Genomic DNA, 16354 nt, shown 5'->3' on the forward strand with positions numbered 1-16354 from the left:
AGGGCAGTGCCAGGTCTGATGAACTGGTAGAGCAAGTTAACAGGCTGTTTGTTTAGTCTATGGACTATTGCTTTCCAAACCAGTCTGTAAACCTTGGCAATACAGTTTAAAGCATGTTTCTGCAAGTTGTGAGCGCCTGTCTGAGGTTGTTTCAGTGCCAGTAGAGCTAGAAAGAGATGATCATGACCTAGGCCACCATCTTCTCTTTCAATATTAAATGGCACCATCAATGCTAATGTCATTTCCCTCTAAACACAATGTAGCTATATAGTTACAGGTAACTATAATGAGAAGAAATTAGGGAACAGAAAACATGAACTTCTATTTTCCTCCCAATGTGTTTGCGTTGGGAATTCAACAGTGCTTTGGGGCAGGCCCTCAGCTGGTATAAATCAGTGCAGCTCTTTTGAACTCAGTTGAGCTGTGTCCTTTTTCACCCCCTGAGAACCTAGCCCAAAGGATAGCGTCATTTTCACAGCTTCCCATGTAGTCAGTCTGTCTGTCCCTTGCTGAAGGGAACACTACAAACAACAGGGGAGCAGAAAACCACTTAAAATAATAGGCAGGAATTGCAATTCTGGGCAGCCTTTTTCCAGGTCAAGCAAGGAGGCCCCTGACTTCCTCCCATCCGCTCTAGGACTATATGGATGGGGACAGGATTAAACCCTTGTCTTTTCTTTCAAGAAAAGAAAGTTCCAAACATTTAAAATAAAAATCAGAAATGAAAGCAGACACATTAAGAACGAGTGCGGAAATTCTCAGTGGAAAAAAAGAGCAGTGTTAAATGGCTGTTAGACATCTATGACTTTGTATTTTAAAACGTGTGTTCATGGCATAATACTACTACCAGCAAGAAGGGGTGGCCCGTTGAGATTCAAATATAAGAAAATATTGCTTCCAGTAATCTAACAGATGGGGTCATTGGTATAACAACTAATGGGAGAATACAATACTGACATGAGCTAATTTTACAATGGCATGAGCCATTAGGACCACCGATATGTTTCAGGCCTGTCTCTAGTCGTGATATCCACCCCTAACGGACTTGTTCAGACTCTCACCATACATGAGACAAGGGGTAAAGTGACATCTCACAGCAAACATAAAGGAAATGTTTGGTTTACTCACACGCACAAAGCAATAGTTTAGTGATCTTCACAGCTTTATTTTCTTACAAGGTGGGGGGTGAGGTTGGGGTGATCACTTTTTTCTTATAAAAGACACAGATTTTATTCAAGACACTGCTTTGCATTCACTGCAGAAACGTATAATGCTCTAAATCCAAGACATCACCTGCGTATTACATTTCAAATCACGCGAATGTTCCCATCGATATGGATTAGAATCAGGGTCACGGAACTTTAAATCAGAAAAAAAATGAAAGTGGTTACTTACTGATGTGTATAGGTATCCTTCACTGTTCATTGCCAAATACAATTTTGTTTGAACCCCTTGAATAGCCACCACTCGTAAGCCCACGGGTATGAGGTTAAACAAAGCTAGGAGAGAAAAGGACACAAATAGCAAAGTGAATCTTTTCAAATAATTATATGAGTTAGATGAGTAATGTATAATCATTACAACTATTGACAGTGGCTCTGGTCCTGCAAACACTTAATTCTAATACTTAGCTCTTATCTAGTGCTTGCCATCAGCAGATATCAAAGCACATTACAAAGGAAATCAGTATTGTTATCCCCATTTTGCAGATGGAGAAACTGAGGCACTGAGCGGTGACGTGACCTGCTCAAGGTCACCCAGAAGGTCCAGAGACAGAGCCAATGAATAGAACCGAAGATCTCCTGAGTGGCAATACTGTGCTCTAACCACTAGGCCACACAGCTTCCCAGTATAGTAGTCATTCCATTAGCTTCAGTAACTGAACTACATATTTCCCTCAGTAGCTCTCCTCACAACGGTAACACTGCACTTGGTAATAAATGTCTTCAGGATCGGGCCCAAACACTGTACTTTCAAAATTAAACTGCTTTTAATTCTCTGCTAGCATTTCTCCTCAGAATAATCAATAATATTTTCAATATTTACAGCCAGAGAGGCCTATATTTTAATAATGTTGAAGTTGGTGCGTAGACTGGCAAATTGAAGAAATAAGCAGAGCTCAGTCTTGGCTCAATTTTTTGCTATTGTTGTTTGGCAGAGGAATTTTACCACCGTTTGAACCAAGTATTTTGTATCGGCAATTCCTGCTGTAGGATTAAAAAGAAATGGGGTAAAGACGAGTTATGAAAAACAACAGGTAATCCATAGAGTCTCCTTTAGACTGTGGCATAAATGCAGGGTTAGAACTACATAATGCCATATTGAATTTTATTTACAATGTTTTTTTACATGGCTGTAAAACTCCAATCTGCTTCAGGCTGAATTTTGGTATTTATGATCATTGTCTGAGGGTAATTTAAAACCAAACCACCGATCTGAAATAAATTATTGATTTATTTACAAAGATAGAAGAAAAAAAAGAACAGTTTTAAATTCCCTTTCAGCCTGACAATCCCCAAATGGACATGTTTAGTTACAAGAAAATTTGCAGCCTACCAGTGTTTAATACAGACCCTAAATTCTGGGAGTGTATCAATAAGACTTGGGGAAAACAGCAAGTTTTAAAATGTCCTTCTTAAAGGAGGAAGTGTCTAGGGTGTAAAAAAGGGACTGGAGACCACAGGCCAAATTCTTTACTGGTGTAAATGGGCAGAGCACCATTGATTTTAAAGGAATGTCTCCCATTTATACCAGTGAGAATCTGGTCCCAAAACTTTTGGGTTCTCTTCCTGCCCTGCCATCGCAGGGCAGGTTTGGGTGCCTCACTCTGAGGTACACTCTGCTGCTTCACTGAGTCACAGAGCATACATGCCCCCCAGAAACTGGCATCACACACATAGGCTCTCATGAGGCAAGAGGAGCAACTTGGCCGCTGGCCACACCTCCTTGGGGGTATGCTGTGTGAGCTAGTACGTCAACACATGCTACAGAGTTATCCTGACTCCCATGTCATACAAAATTTACTCCTGAAATTGGCCTTCCCTTCAGATGAAGCCCTTGCAGACAGTACGTCTCGTTTACATAGCACGGTGAGTAATCAGTGTGGAAAGACACCTAAGAGTCTCTTGTATATTGAACACCAATAGATAGAATCATGGAAACTCTCCCTTATTCAAATGTACATGGATGATGCCACAGATACGGTACCTGAGACGTTATTCACACACAGTAACAAACTACAGTACTCCCTTAGCCGCACAGGCATTATGGAAAAAGCCTCAAAAAGCCAACCCAGAATGAATTCTTTTCCATTACGCTCTATTATTGTCAGTTTGTGTTAGGACAAGATAATGCCAAATATCACTACTAGAATTTCCATGTGAGTTTACACGGCGTGAGGCTAGGACATAATACCTGATATAATGAAAAAACTAGGTAATGCCTAAGGGAGACAGGCTATTTGCTGTGGCCGCTGTTCAATATAAACTGACACTAAACAATAGCTGTAACACTAAGGTGGCACTAGGCTGCAACCGTATGCCTTACTGTGTAAGTTATTGATAAGTATAGGCCAGCCTAGGCTGAAACACACAAACATGTCCACTTTCCGAAGAAGATGTTTTCCTTTGTATCTATCTGACAAGCCGTCAAATCTCTCCCAGTGCCTAGATTAGGGAACAAATTCTGCCTCCATTTACATCCAAACAACCCCCGATTTCATGAGGCAAAATTAAAGCTGGGAAAACTCCTGTCCCCAGAAATTCTTCCCCAAACTGTAAAGACTCTCACTGGCTACAGACAAGGCCCTGTGTACTCTGCGATCCATCATTTACCATAGAATCGTGCTCTGAAATCTCAGATTTCTTTTAAAATTATATACGCTTCTAGCCCTTATGGCTGCGGATATGAGTATGAAAATGTGAACCAAGTGAAAATTGATGGAATATCATCTGAGCCTGCAGAGAGCCTGAAAGATTAGCCCTGAAAGGTGCAAACTGCCCCATTCATCTCACTCGGGACTCTGCATACGCTGAGGTTCTATGGGTGTAGAATTCACCGTTCTTTGCATCTGAGCACCTGGCATTTTGTTTTTGGGCTTTCTGCCCTACTGTGACCTACCTGCAGCTGTCTGTTGCTGCCCGGCTTTCCCACAAGGAGTCAAATTGGACCTCAGTGCATACTTCATCTAGCAATCTATGAAGTCAGGCAGCAGAGGGTTGGGTAGCTGGAGCTGGAATCAAGCTTGCAGCCAGGGAGTGGGGGAGCCGGAAATGTAGAGTGGCCATCTAGACTGCAGAAGTCAAGGCCCAGGGGGCTTGCGAGATAAGTTGCTGTAGCTGGATCCATGCTCTCCACTTGCCCAGCAGAAATGGGGGAAGGAGATTTTGAGCTGGGCTGCCTGGATGACTTTATGGGAGGCAAGACCCAACAAACGGAGAGGAGCCATCTGGAAAGTATAGGACAAAATCCATCCTCTAAATTCATCATGGGTTAATTTTACATAAATGAGTATTTTCAACTCTGAGCAACAGCTGTGTTCGTGCCTGGGTGCTGGCGGGGGGAGGAAGGGCACCGGGAATGAAGGGTATTTCATGGAGATAGAATAAATGATCATTGCCACTGACTTGAGGGGTGCTTGCTGCAGAATTTTGTTCCATTGTGCCACAGAGCGCATGGGCTCCTGGCTACAGACTTGTAACAGCTGTCGGCAAAAAACGAAGGGCTGTCCCAAGGTGGAATGATTTGAATGCGGAAGAATTTTTTTTAATTATTACAAGTGAGATTTTAAATGTCTCACTGCAAGGCACAGCCAAATACTCCTTCATACGAGGAAGAGTAATCAAAACAACCTTAAAATTAATGCAAAACGAAGGCGACTTCCTGCAAATGAATAAGACTCAGCAGATCTGCAAGCAGGGACTACAATAACGGGGAAAGAAAGAGGGCGGGGATCAGAATTTTACTGTGGTCAGAGCAACAGGTTGGAGCCCAGTCACTGCTGCGTGGACTTTTAACTCGGGGGCTTTCCCAGAAGAGTAATTCTTTAGTGCCAGATTCTCCAAAGCCTTACTCATGTGAGTGACATGTGCAGAATCAGGCCAATAGTGTATAAGGGTTCAATCCTGCCCTGCTGATGCTAATAGGAACTTTGTCATTAGAACAGGTTCAGGACCAGGGTAAATAGGCAGTATGGCCTAGAGGGCAGAGCACTGGATCAGGAGAGCAGGGTTCTATTCCTGGCTCCGCCACTGGGCTTCTGGCTGACCTCATACAAGTCATGTCACCACTCTAGGACTCAGTTTCCCCATCTGTAAAACGGGGAGACTGTAAAGTACTTTGAGATCTACTGAGGAAAGGAGCTAGGTGGTATTATTATTACATGCCATAGGTTTTCTACAGTTCTCTACATTCACTTCCAATAGGTGAAAGTAAAATGCTTTTCCATGTTGGGAAAGTGCAGGCCAGTTGGATCCATGTCTAGGATACATCCATCACATCCTCCTTTGCGTAGAACATTCATTATTTATGAAGGCTGATTTTCAGCTTCAAGAAGCTTACATGATTTACATGTAGCCCGGTAATCTCTCTCGATGTGGTAAATTTAAATGCATAATGCAAACAAAAATATGTTGGAAACGGACACATCTGTGTGACTGTAAGAAGTCCCCTCCTGGCTCTCTCGCCTAGAATGTCAGAACTCCATTAAAACAAGTCAAAATAAAGTATTTGGGTGGAACTGCCCCAAGAGAAATAATCTGCGATTCAGGGGACTCGGTATGGTACACTAAAAGTTTATAACACAACTGAAATTATTACCATTGCCTGTTAGCTTCTTAACTCACTTATTTAAAACCAGACCAAGTGCAGAGTTCTGCCAACATTCTGAACAAATCAATATTATTTCTTTTAACCTGTAATGCCAAAACACCAACAATTGTTTTAAAGAACAGCAGCATTTTATGATGCATGATGACCAGCTTTTATTCTATTCAACATAGGTTCTTATGTCGTGCTGATCACCATCCTATCGGAGTGCCTTCCAGTAGTGCATTAAGTAACATGACTACACATCTACCATGAGGGTTTAAACCATGTTGAAGGTTTAAACTAGATTTCGAGGACTCCCAATCTCGCCTTAGAGAGCTGGGATAATTGGCTGCATCCTAAAGGGGTGTCACCAACTCTACTGCATGGGACTCAGATTTGAAAGCAGCTCAGAGTTGGCCTTGGTTTACCTGGCCTGCAGCGTGCATTGCTTTCAGCACCTGTAATGACTGCACGTGACAGATCCACAGCAACCTCATTGGTTCTGTCATGTCAGTGAAAAATAACACTGCAAAGCAATGAATGTTAAAGAGAGAGAAGAGTAGAAACCTACATGGATCTGGGTGAAACGTGACACGATCAATCCAATGTCATAAAAACGACTGGATTTGATGTTCTTATCCAACCTCCCTCCTTTGACATTTGAGAGCTTAATGAAAATGAAATAAATTGAAAAGATATTAGCTTTGTGGAAAAGGAAGACTGGATTTTGGTTTCCAGTTTACGGTCTCAACAAAATTATACACATTAGCTATCGCTGAAATACCCTCTTGGTTCATTCCAACTTTTTTCAAGACAAAAAATTCATTTAAACTAAACAAAACAATAGTGTGAAATTTTGGGGGGTAATTGTATCAACATCACCGTTTTTAGTCCTCATTTGCTCTTTTCCATTCATCTCCTGGCTTAAAAAACCTCCTCAAAACTGTTTCACAGAAAAGCCCAAGGAAAATTGTTTCATTACTTAAATCATAATTAGGCTCAGAATTATCAGCACTGGAGACGGGGAGACAAGGAATGTGAACTTTAAAATGATGATGAATTCTCATTATGTGAAATAACTCAGCTCTGTTCGAGTGAGACCCCTGCTTAAGACTGGAGATAACGTTAGTCTATTTCAGGCATGCTGCGTAGGCGAGCAAATTTTCTCTGTTGAAAAAAAATCTAATAAAATCCAAAGGACAGCGATGAACTTCTTTAGATTACCATGGAGATAACATTCGGATTGTTTTTCGGAGGTATCACCATTACCTCCCCAAGTATATTTGCTTTAAATGTTTTTGCAGTGCTTTTCCTTCAGCCTCAATGGCAAGTATGTGCACAGTGTTAATGTTTCACTCAGTCAGCCACCCCAGAACATTAATTTTCAAACCGATGGAGATGGAAAAGAACCTGATACCCCATAATTCACAAACACACAAGGTTATCTGATGCATTCAGATGCCACTTACTATAACTACTGTCCTCCTCTTTTGTCCCATCAATTGTTCCATCTGCTTGCAATTGTAAGTGGTAGCCTTGCCTGCTGTAGAGTTTTGTTACTATCCCTTTAAGCTGTGGCTCTGTAAGAAAACAAGAACAAGGTTAATGCATGAAATCTGGATGTGCCGTTGCACGTTATCAGGGTTCAAAACAAATCTTCATTTTTGACTTCAGAGATGATATATGAAAAACACCAGGATTAGCAGCTTTATATCTGTTCCCATTTAGGCAAAGATCAAATCAGTGACTATAAAAATCAATTGCCAAATGATGAAATGCCACTTTCTATTGTAATGTAGGTAACACATTTAAATCTGCTTCCAGTGAATACCAATTCCAACAGCGTGTCATTTGACTTAGGGAGCCGTGCCCTATCTCATTCAAGATTAGAAATGTGCTGGCAAAGAGTGTATTCTGGCTTTTAACAAGGTGTGAATTCTCAAAAGGAGGGAAAGAGAGAACTACTAAGATAAGGTAAGATAATAGTAATAAGAATGAAAACTGCATACCGAATCAAGAGCCTAAATATACAGCAGCTAAGGTTTACCATAAGAACTGCTGCAATTCCAATAAACAATCCACCGTTCTTTGCTGATCCAAAGAACATGCAGAATCAGAAGGGATAAACTAGTTAATGAACAGAGGTAAATAGAGGAAGGAACCCACTTTAAACTCAGCAACATGTTGAACTGTAATAGGAATATTACCATAAAAGATGCTATTTCACAGACTCAGGGGGAAAAAAAGAAAAAGAAAAAAACAGTTTGGATATAAATCTGCTTCATAATCATCTTCATGTTCAGTGTTGGAAAATGAAAGAGCCAAAACAACATTAGATCATTCTGGACTTTGAAGTAAATAGCAACAGGATTTGCTAGGAAGTCTGTACATTGAAAGAAAATATCTCGGCAATGCATCAAGAGTAATTGCAATAAAATAGGTCTACTTCCACTGAATCCCAATGACATCTGCATTGTAGTAATTGTCACACAGTTATTCTCATCAGACAGTGAAGCCTTTTTAGCAGTCTGCTTCAAACCCTTAGCTGATTCACAGATAAACACAATATGAAAATATGAATTGCCATTTTCAACCCAAAAGTTCCCACATCTGGGCAAGACTTCCTGGTCTTAAAAGGAAAGAAATCAGGGTAGATATGCTGTTACACATATTTTGGATAGGATTTGAAGCAAACCCTTATAATAGTTTGCATAAGTATATTACTTCCTATTAGCAACCTTTAATAAGTGTACTGAGGGATGCATAATTTATATACACCCTCTCATTTAATATGAAACTGAACCAAAGATCACTCCATTTTCTTGCATTAGCAATGTTCAAAAAGCTCTTAGCAAATTTAGGCTCCCTTTTTCAACTAGCCACCCTATTATTTGGCTACGTGAAAAATGCAGGCAAGTTCAGTGGCTAGAGGCAACTAGATTTTGGAAAGGCAAATTACTAGCAACATTGCTGACGGGCTTCTGCTCCTCCTGTGTCCAAAATGCACTGGATCAGAAAATTAATTCTTCATACCTGATCTTTTACACCTCTGTTACATACAGAATTGTGCGTGTATGATTTATATAAAATATTCCTAGAAAGGCGCAGGGGGATGAAAGGTTATAAAGGTCTAGAAGCTGCTGGCTAAAGTAAATAGCCTGTTCTCATATAATTGCACAAGCACAGAAATTCTAGAGACCTGAAGGAGGGAAAATAGATTATTGAACATGTAGACAGATGAACACGATTGAAGGAGAGGTGTGTGTGTGTGTGTGTGTGTGTGTGTGTGTGTGTGTGAGAGAGAGAGAGAGAGAGAGACACACACACACACTAATACATCACTGATCCATGGGTACACACGAGCGTGCATGTGAGAAAGAAGAGAAATCAATGGTGCGTGTCAGACAAATTGGTGACGAGAGGGTGTGTGAGTGAGAAACCAGCTCTACATGTCTGTGCCCCCATGTCTATTGGCAATTGCAATACCTGAGAGTTAATTTCCCCGGTCCCCCTCCCCAGGCATGATGCACATGTGTTAAAAACAGAACAAGACCAGACACATAACCCTTGCCAACCTGGTCGCCTTCTCCGTCTTTTCTTGGAGCTGAAGAGTTTGACCCGGGAGAACACATTCAGCTTGTTCTTCTCGCAGCCGCCCTTGCTCTTGCTGGGGCTGTTGACACACTTGCAAGCGTTGGATTTTTCCCGCTCCCTGGCTTGTCTCTTCTGGCGGATCAGGGAGCTGGCGATTGCTGCAGCCATGGCCGCCACCGCCCCGACACTGCCTGGGGGTCAGACGCAGGGGCTCTGGGTGCTGGCTGCAGGTGCCGCAGCCAGCATGCTGGTCTTCCAGTCCCCAAAATCTGGGGCACTGGATCCCACCGCTAATACCTTCGGCTGATGCCGCAGCACGAGCGCGCACCGCCACTAGCTTCGGCGCAGAGCAGGCACAGGCGGGATGCTTCCACCAGACCAAACCAGGATGCAACAGTTTAGCTCAAGTGGTTTGGTCAGCCGAGGAGACCCCCCCCCTTTGTTCCTTGGCTTTTATCCCTCACAACTTCTGGCAGGGCAAAGTTTGCAGGCAGGGCTCAGCGTTTCCAGGGAGATCAAGCAGGTCACTGGCAAGACATACCGCGGTGCTTCTCCAGACACAGTTCTCAGGCAGACCTGGCACGTCCACTTGGCACAAGATCAATGCACCTTTGCCCAGCTTGATTTTTCCAGTTAACTTTTCTCCCACCTTCTCCTCCCCAGCCAAATCCCAGCAAACACCTGTTAGCCTCCGGCGGAGTCGGTCTGTGGCAGGGCTTTCTGGATTCTTTTCCCTCCCCTCCTGGAGAAGGACTGGGAAGCGAGCAGCGATGAAGGCTGAGGCGGTGCTGCTGCCTGGAGCCCGGGCTGGCTGGTTCTGAATTCCTCGAGAAGCCCCCTCCCTAAGATTTTACAAGTGGAGCTTCCAATGCAGCCTCTCCTGGAGCGATGCTTTTGTATTTTGCATTGCAACACTTGTAACCATTCAGCAATCAGCAAAAGAGCTCCCCTGATGCCTGGTTGCCAGCAGCACCAGTGCTGATACTGCAGCAGCAGTAGCCTTCAGGCAGCAAACGCACTCCCTTCCTCTCTTGCGCACACACACACACACACACCAGGAGCTGTGTGTGCGCTGGATACAGAAATCAGACGATGAAGCCCTCCCCTTATCACCCCCCCCTGTTCCTCAGTGAAGGCAGCAGCCCGGGAGATCTGCCTCAGTGCCTCTTTGTGCGGAGAGTTTCAGAGAGCAGGAGCGGTTAGGAGGGAGGCTGGATCATCTGAAGCATCTCAGGTCCAGAAGGGCTGCATAGAGAACACCTGCTCTCAAGACTAGAGCCGCCTCCCGGGGAGAGACAGACACCCAAACAGACGTGACTGGGATGAGTAATTCTCCAGCAGCTCGGCCAGGGTGACCAGACATTCCACATCAATCACCAGGACACCTGGCGTGGGGCACCGGGGCAAGGAAAGGGGGCGGGATTTGTCTCTCAGGGGCATATGGGGCAGGATTTGGGGGAAGGCAGGGAGTCCAGTGGGATAGGTTTTAAAAGCTGGGGGGCGGGAGAGGAGAGGGGCCAACGCCGCTCCAGCGGAACCCTCCTCCCTTCTCAACCTTTCCCAATAGAAATTGGGATCCAGGAAAGCCCCATGTACCCCTGTGACTCCCTTGGTTGTCCCCCCCCCCCGCCTTTCAGCTCCCTCTCCTTTTGCATTATTTTCCACCATACCTGCTTCGAGCTCTGCCTTATTTCTGGCCATTCCCGGAGACTAGGAAAACCCTTGAGGAGGAGGAGAGTTTTCCAGGTTTGTTCCTTCTCTCTCTCTCATTTCCCCCCCTTCACCCCACGCCCTGATCCTTGCTCCTAGGCCACCTCTACCCCTGCCCCCCACCTCTTCCTTGATGGACAGAAAGGTCCCTGGTAGGCATGTGGGAGGCTGGGTTGTTGGTTTGAGGTTTAAGGGGGGTGCTGCTAGATTGGGAGGGCTGGAGGAGGCAAGGGTGGGGTTGCCAGGTGGGAGGAAAGGTGGGGGAAGGAAGAAGCAGGGCCCCATGGAAGTGGGGAGTAAGGAAGGGGTGTCGGGAAAGCAGAAGTTAGGGCAGGTTGTGAGGGCAGGAGAAGGGTTGCTGGTTTGGAGGGGCAGGAAGGGTGTGCAGAAAGGAGGAGCTGCTAGTCCAGTGCCACTGAAGGCTGTAGGAGTCTGTCTGTCGCAATCAGGCAGTGGATGAGTAGCAGAGCCTTGTGCCAGGAGCTCTGGTCCTATCGTAGCTAATGCTCTGCATTGTGGCCACAGCAGCCTCCGTTTATATCTGAGTCACAGCAGCAGGAAGGAAGGTCCTGTGGGCCAGTGAATGAGGCAGGTGACCCAGGATCTATGTGCAATTCTGCCACCGATTTTGTGCAACCTTGGTCAAGTCACTTCCTTCCGTCGACCAAGATCCGACAGCTTGGAGCTGAAGTAAGTCAAATTCAAAGTGGAAATAAGGTGCAGTTTGAGACACGGAGGCTGATTAACCACTGGGACAACTTATGTGGGGTCATGGTGGAGAATCCACCACTGGCAGAGTCTCTAAACCGAGATTGGTTGTTTGTCTTTCCAAAAGGTTCGCTGCAGCTCAGCCAGAAGTTACAGGCTTGATGCAGGAAATCCTGAATGGGATTTTATGGGCTGTGCTAGGCAGGAGGCCGGACCAGAGGATCCCTTCTGGTCTCAAAATCTATCAATCTGTGGGGAACAGGGGCCAGAGGAGCAGATATTTCTTTTGCTGCTGCATAACTTGGCTTAGGATTTGCAGGGCAGCACCACCTCTGGCTCAGGTCGGCCCAGCAACAGCCAAGTGTGACGGGGTGGACCTGGCCTCTGTGGCTCCCTACAGGAGCCCCGCGGGCCTACTACCAAGAGGCTGCCAAGTGACAGGAAAGGAGCAGTGAAGGTGGCTCGTCCAGGCCTCACAGAAGCAGCCAGCCAGGGCCCAGCAGGTCAGATAAAAGGAGCTGCAGGACCTTAGCCTGCCAGTCGCTGGCTGGGACCAGAGGGGCAAGGAAAGGGGCTCCTCTCCGGCCACAGGAGCTCGAGGGGTCATCAGAGTTTGTTTCTGGCTGTGTTTTGCTTCGCTGGGTTTGCAGGGAGAGAGAGGATCTGAGAACCTTAACCCTGAAATAAGGGTCAAGCAAAAAGGGGTCAGGCAGGAAGAGGCCCGGGGAAGAAGCAGCAATAAATGGAAATTGAGCAGTATGTGGCTGGTGTTTATAGAGTCCTTGGGCTGGAACCTGGAGTAGTGGGAGGCCCCAGCCTCTTCTCCCGGCCACAGGTAAAGGGGCGTGAGCCACAAAAAGACCTTATTTGGGAGCCTGAACAAAGGGCTGAATTGAAAGGGCCCTGACCTGGGCCTGAAGACCCTAGCGAGGGGAAATAGACTGATTATTTTTTGGACTCTTTACTACCCTGAAAGGGTTCATTTGGACTTTGGGACTCAGTTGGAGGACCAAGCCACTGAAGACCTGCCAAAGTAGGCTGGCAACTTGCAGGGGGTGCCAGGGGTGAGAAAAGGTCTGCAGTACCACACCCGGCCACTAGGAGATGCTCAAGAGGTGAGTGCCCCCTTTACACCAAGAGCCCCAGTGTCTAGGGCTGAACTAAAACCAGGAATTGACCCAGTTTTAATAAATCCAACTGGAAGCCCAGGACATGCCTTGGAAAGGCAGAGCCTCCCAGAAAACTTGAACGTATAGTCCTCCTAAGCCAGAGCATCAAACCAAGAGCTTCCAAAGGCAAAACCGAACACTTCAACGTCAAACTCCTTTGCTTGCTCAGGCCCATAACCCTCGCCCCCTCCTCCATACAGAACACATCCGGAGTCCAAGCAGGAGCTCTGGGCATTTGTTTCGCTTGGAAGGCAAGGGGCTCTCTCGCGCCTTGCCTTCCCTCTTATTTCAGACTCACTGAACTCATGCAATACCTGGCCCTTCCTCCTTTCTCAGTGTGCTTACATGGAAGCTGGATTACCTGCTCTTCATGGCCCGATAGGGGAGCTAGACGGTATTTGCTACAGCACCAACCTGGAATAAAAAGAATAATGCCACACCATTTCTTAAATTCTAACAGCTACAATAAAATGCAATTTACAGTAACTTTTGCAACTGTCACATTTGTTTCCTTGACTAGAAATAGTTTGTGACACAGCGGAGAACAATTTCTGCCGCAGCAAAACATAGCATTAGCAAGGTCTCGTTAGCAGAAATGCCGATCTCTTTGTAATATTTTCAGATACTCGGTTTAGTATTAATAATGTCTGAATGGAAGTAAAAGCTATGCCACACAGCCTGAGACCCTGTTTAATTGCAAAAGTGTATCTTATCTATAGCCATGCATTCCCTTCCATCTATCAGTCAGTCCCCATATGTACCCAGCTAGCTAGCTAGATGGCTTTTATCAGACACCTATCCCTATGGTATTTATATCTTCATACTAAATGAGAACCTCCTGTAGATGCTTAAGCTACAAAGTAACTGGAGCCATCTAAAAAGCATTTAAAACAATGACAAATTCTTAACTGGAGAAATACCAACTTACGAAAATAAACTTGCCATTCACAACTTGCACCTTCACGCCCATCTCCAGCTAACTCCAGATACTGGAGATCAGATCTAATAAAACCAGCCAATTAGGTATTATTAGTAGGGGGATGTACTTACAACCAAATAATTTATCGTGAATTTTGCTTGGTTTACCCTTTGCAAAATATCCAGGAGTGGAACATGATTTTCTCAAATGCATTCATAATTCTGCAACATTTTTTCATTCAATGTTGTTTACTCTATAGGGTGGTATTCACTACTTGATATTTAGAATGAAAGATGTGCTGCTTACTTGTGATTGGTCATTAAGTCACATGATATTATTTCATGTTCCTGAATGATGGATAAGCAGAACTCTTATAATCCAACAGAGAGTCCTGTGGCACCTTTAAGACTAACAGATGTATTGGAGCATAAGCTTTCGTGGGTAAATGCCCACTTCATCGGATGCATGTAATGGAAATTTCCAGGGGCAGGTATAAATATGCTGGCAAGAATCAGTCTGGAGATAACGAGGTTAGTTCAATCAGGGAGGGTAAGGTCCTCTGCTAGCAGTTGAAGTGTGAACACCAAGGGAGGAAAAACTGCTTCTGTAGTTGGCTAGCCATTCACAGTCTTTGTTTAATCCTGATCTGATGGTGTCAAATTTGCAAATGAACTGAAGCTCAGCAGTTTCTTTTTGGAGTCTGGTCCTGAAGTTTTTTTGCTGTAAGATTGCTACCTTTACATCTGCTATTGTGTGGCCAGGGAGGTTGAAGTGTTCTCCTACAGGTTTTTGTATATTGCCATTCCTGATATCTGACTTGTGTCCATTTATCCTTTTACGTAGTGACTGTCCAGTTTGGCCAATGTACATAGCAGAGGGGCATTGCTGGCACATGATGGCATATATAACATTGGTGGACGTGCAGGTGAATGAACCGGTGGTGTTGTAGCTGATCTGGTTAGGTCTTGTGATGGTGTCGCTGGTGTAGATATGTGGGCAAAGTTGGCATGGATTGGTTCCTGAGTAAGAGTTGTTATGGTGCGGTGTGTGGTTGCTGGTGAGAATATGCTTAAGGTTGGCAGATTGTCTGTGGGCGAGGACTGGCCTGCCTCCCAAGGTCTGTGAAAGCGAGGGATCATTGTCCAGGATGGGTTGTAGATCACTGATGAAGCGTTGGAGAGGTTTAAGCTGAGGACTGTAGGTGATGGCCAGTGGAGTTCTGTTGGTTTCTTTCTTGGGCTTGTCTTGTAGCAGGAGGCTTCTGGGTACACATCTGGCTCTGTTGATTTGTTTCCTTATTTCCTTGTGCGGGTATCGTAGTTTTGAGAATGCTTGGTGAAGATCTTGTAGGTGTTGGTCTCTGTCTGAGGGGTTGGAGCAGATGTGGTTGTACCTCAGTGCTTGGCTGTAGACGATGGATCGTGTGGTGTGTCCGGGGTGGAAGCTGGAGACGTGAAGGTAAGCATAGTGGTCGGTGGGTTTTCCGTATAGGGTGGTGTTAACGTGGCCATCACTTATTTGTACTGTGGTGTCTAGGAAGTGGACTTCCCGTGTAGACTGGTCCAGGCTGAGGTTGATGGTGGGGTGGAAGCTGTTGAAATCGTGGTGGAATTCTTCCAGAGTCTCCTTCCCATGGGTCCAGATGATGAAGATGTCGTCAATGTAGCATAGGTAGAGGAGGGGTGTGAGTGGACGAGAGCTGAGGAAGCGTTGTTCCAGGTCAGCCATAAAAATGTTGGCATATTGTGGGGCCATGCGGGTGCCCATGGCGGTGCCACTGGTCTGGAGGTATATATTGTCACCAAATTTGAAATAGTTGTGCGTGAGGATAAAGTCACAGAGCTCAGCAACAAGTTGTGCTGTGTCATCATCAGGGATACTGTTCCTGACAGCTTGTATTCCATCTGTGTGTGGGATGTTTGTGTAGAGAGCCTCCACATCCATGGTGGCTAGGATGGTGTTTTCTGGGAGATCACCAATGCATTGTAGTTTTCTCAGGAAATCAGCGGTGTCACAGAGATAGCTGGGAGTGCTGGTGGCATAGGGTCTGAGCAGAGAGTCTACATATCCGGATAGTCCTTCAGTGAGAGTGCCAATTCCAGAGATGATGGGGCGTCCAGGATTTCCAGGTTTGTGGATCTTGGGTAGTAGATAGAATAACCCCGGTCGGGGCTCCAAAGGTATGTTGAATTGTTCTTGTGTTAGTGTAGGGAGTGTCCTGAGTAGATGGTGCAGTTTCTTAGTATATTCCTCAGTGGGATCTGAGGAAAATGGCCTGTAGAATTTCGTATTGGAGAGTTGTCTGGCAGCCTCCGTCTGGTAGTCAGACCTGTTCATGATGACAACAGCACCTCCTTTATCAGCCTCTTATAATCCAGTTACTATTGAAAATCCTTGTGCAAAGCAAATTTTACTCTTGCTTTCTGTGAGCATTCTAGCATACAAG

The 16354-nt window shown here is 45.2% G+C and overlaps 1 protein-coding gene across 1 annotated transcript in view; it reads right to left on the reverse strand.

Moving 5' to 3' along the window:
* Nucleotides 1-392: 392 nt before the first annotated feature.
* FGF13 (fibroblast growth factor 13) overlaps nt 393-16354 on the reverse strand; it is a 251407-nt gene continuing 235445 nt past the window's right edge. Inside the window, exons 3-5 of the mRNA XM_029911872.1 lie at nt 7278-7388; nt 1396-1499; nt 393-521 (exon numbers count right to left, since the gene is read on the reverse strand). Coding sequence (XP_029767732.1) covers nt 393-521; nt 1396-1499; nt 7278-7388 — 344 coding nt within the window. The remainder of the gene's footprint in view (nt 522-1395; nt 1500-7277; nt 7389-16354) is intronic.

The sequence above is a fragment of the Terrapene carolina genome, unplaced genomic scaffold (assembly GCF_002925995.2).
Source record: "Terrapene carolina triunguis isolate 2854851 unplaced genomic scaffold, T_m_triunguis-2.0 Scaffold131, whole genome shotgun sequence".
NCBI classification, from domain to species: Eukaryota; Metazoa; Chordata; order Testudines; family Emydidae; genus Terrapene; species Terrapene triunguis.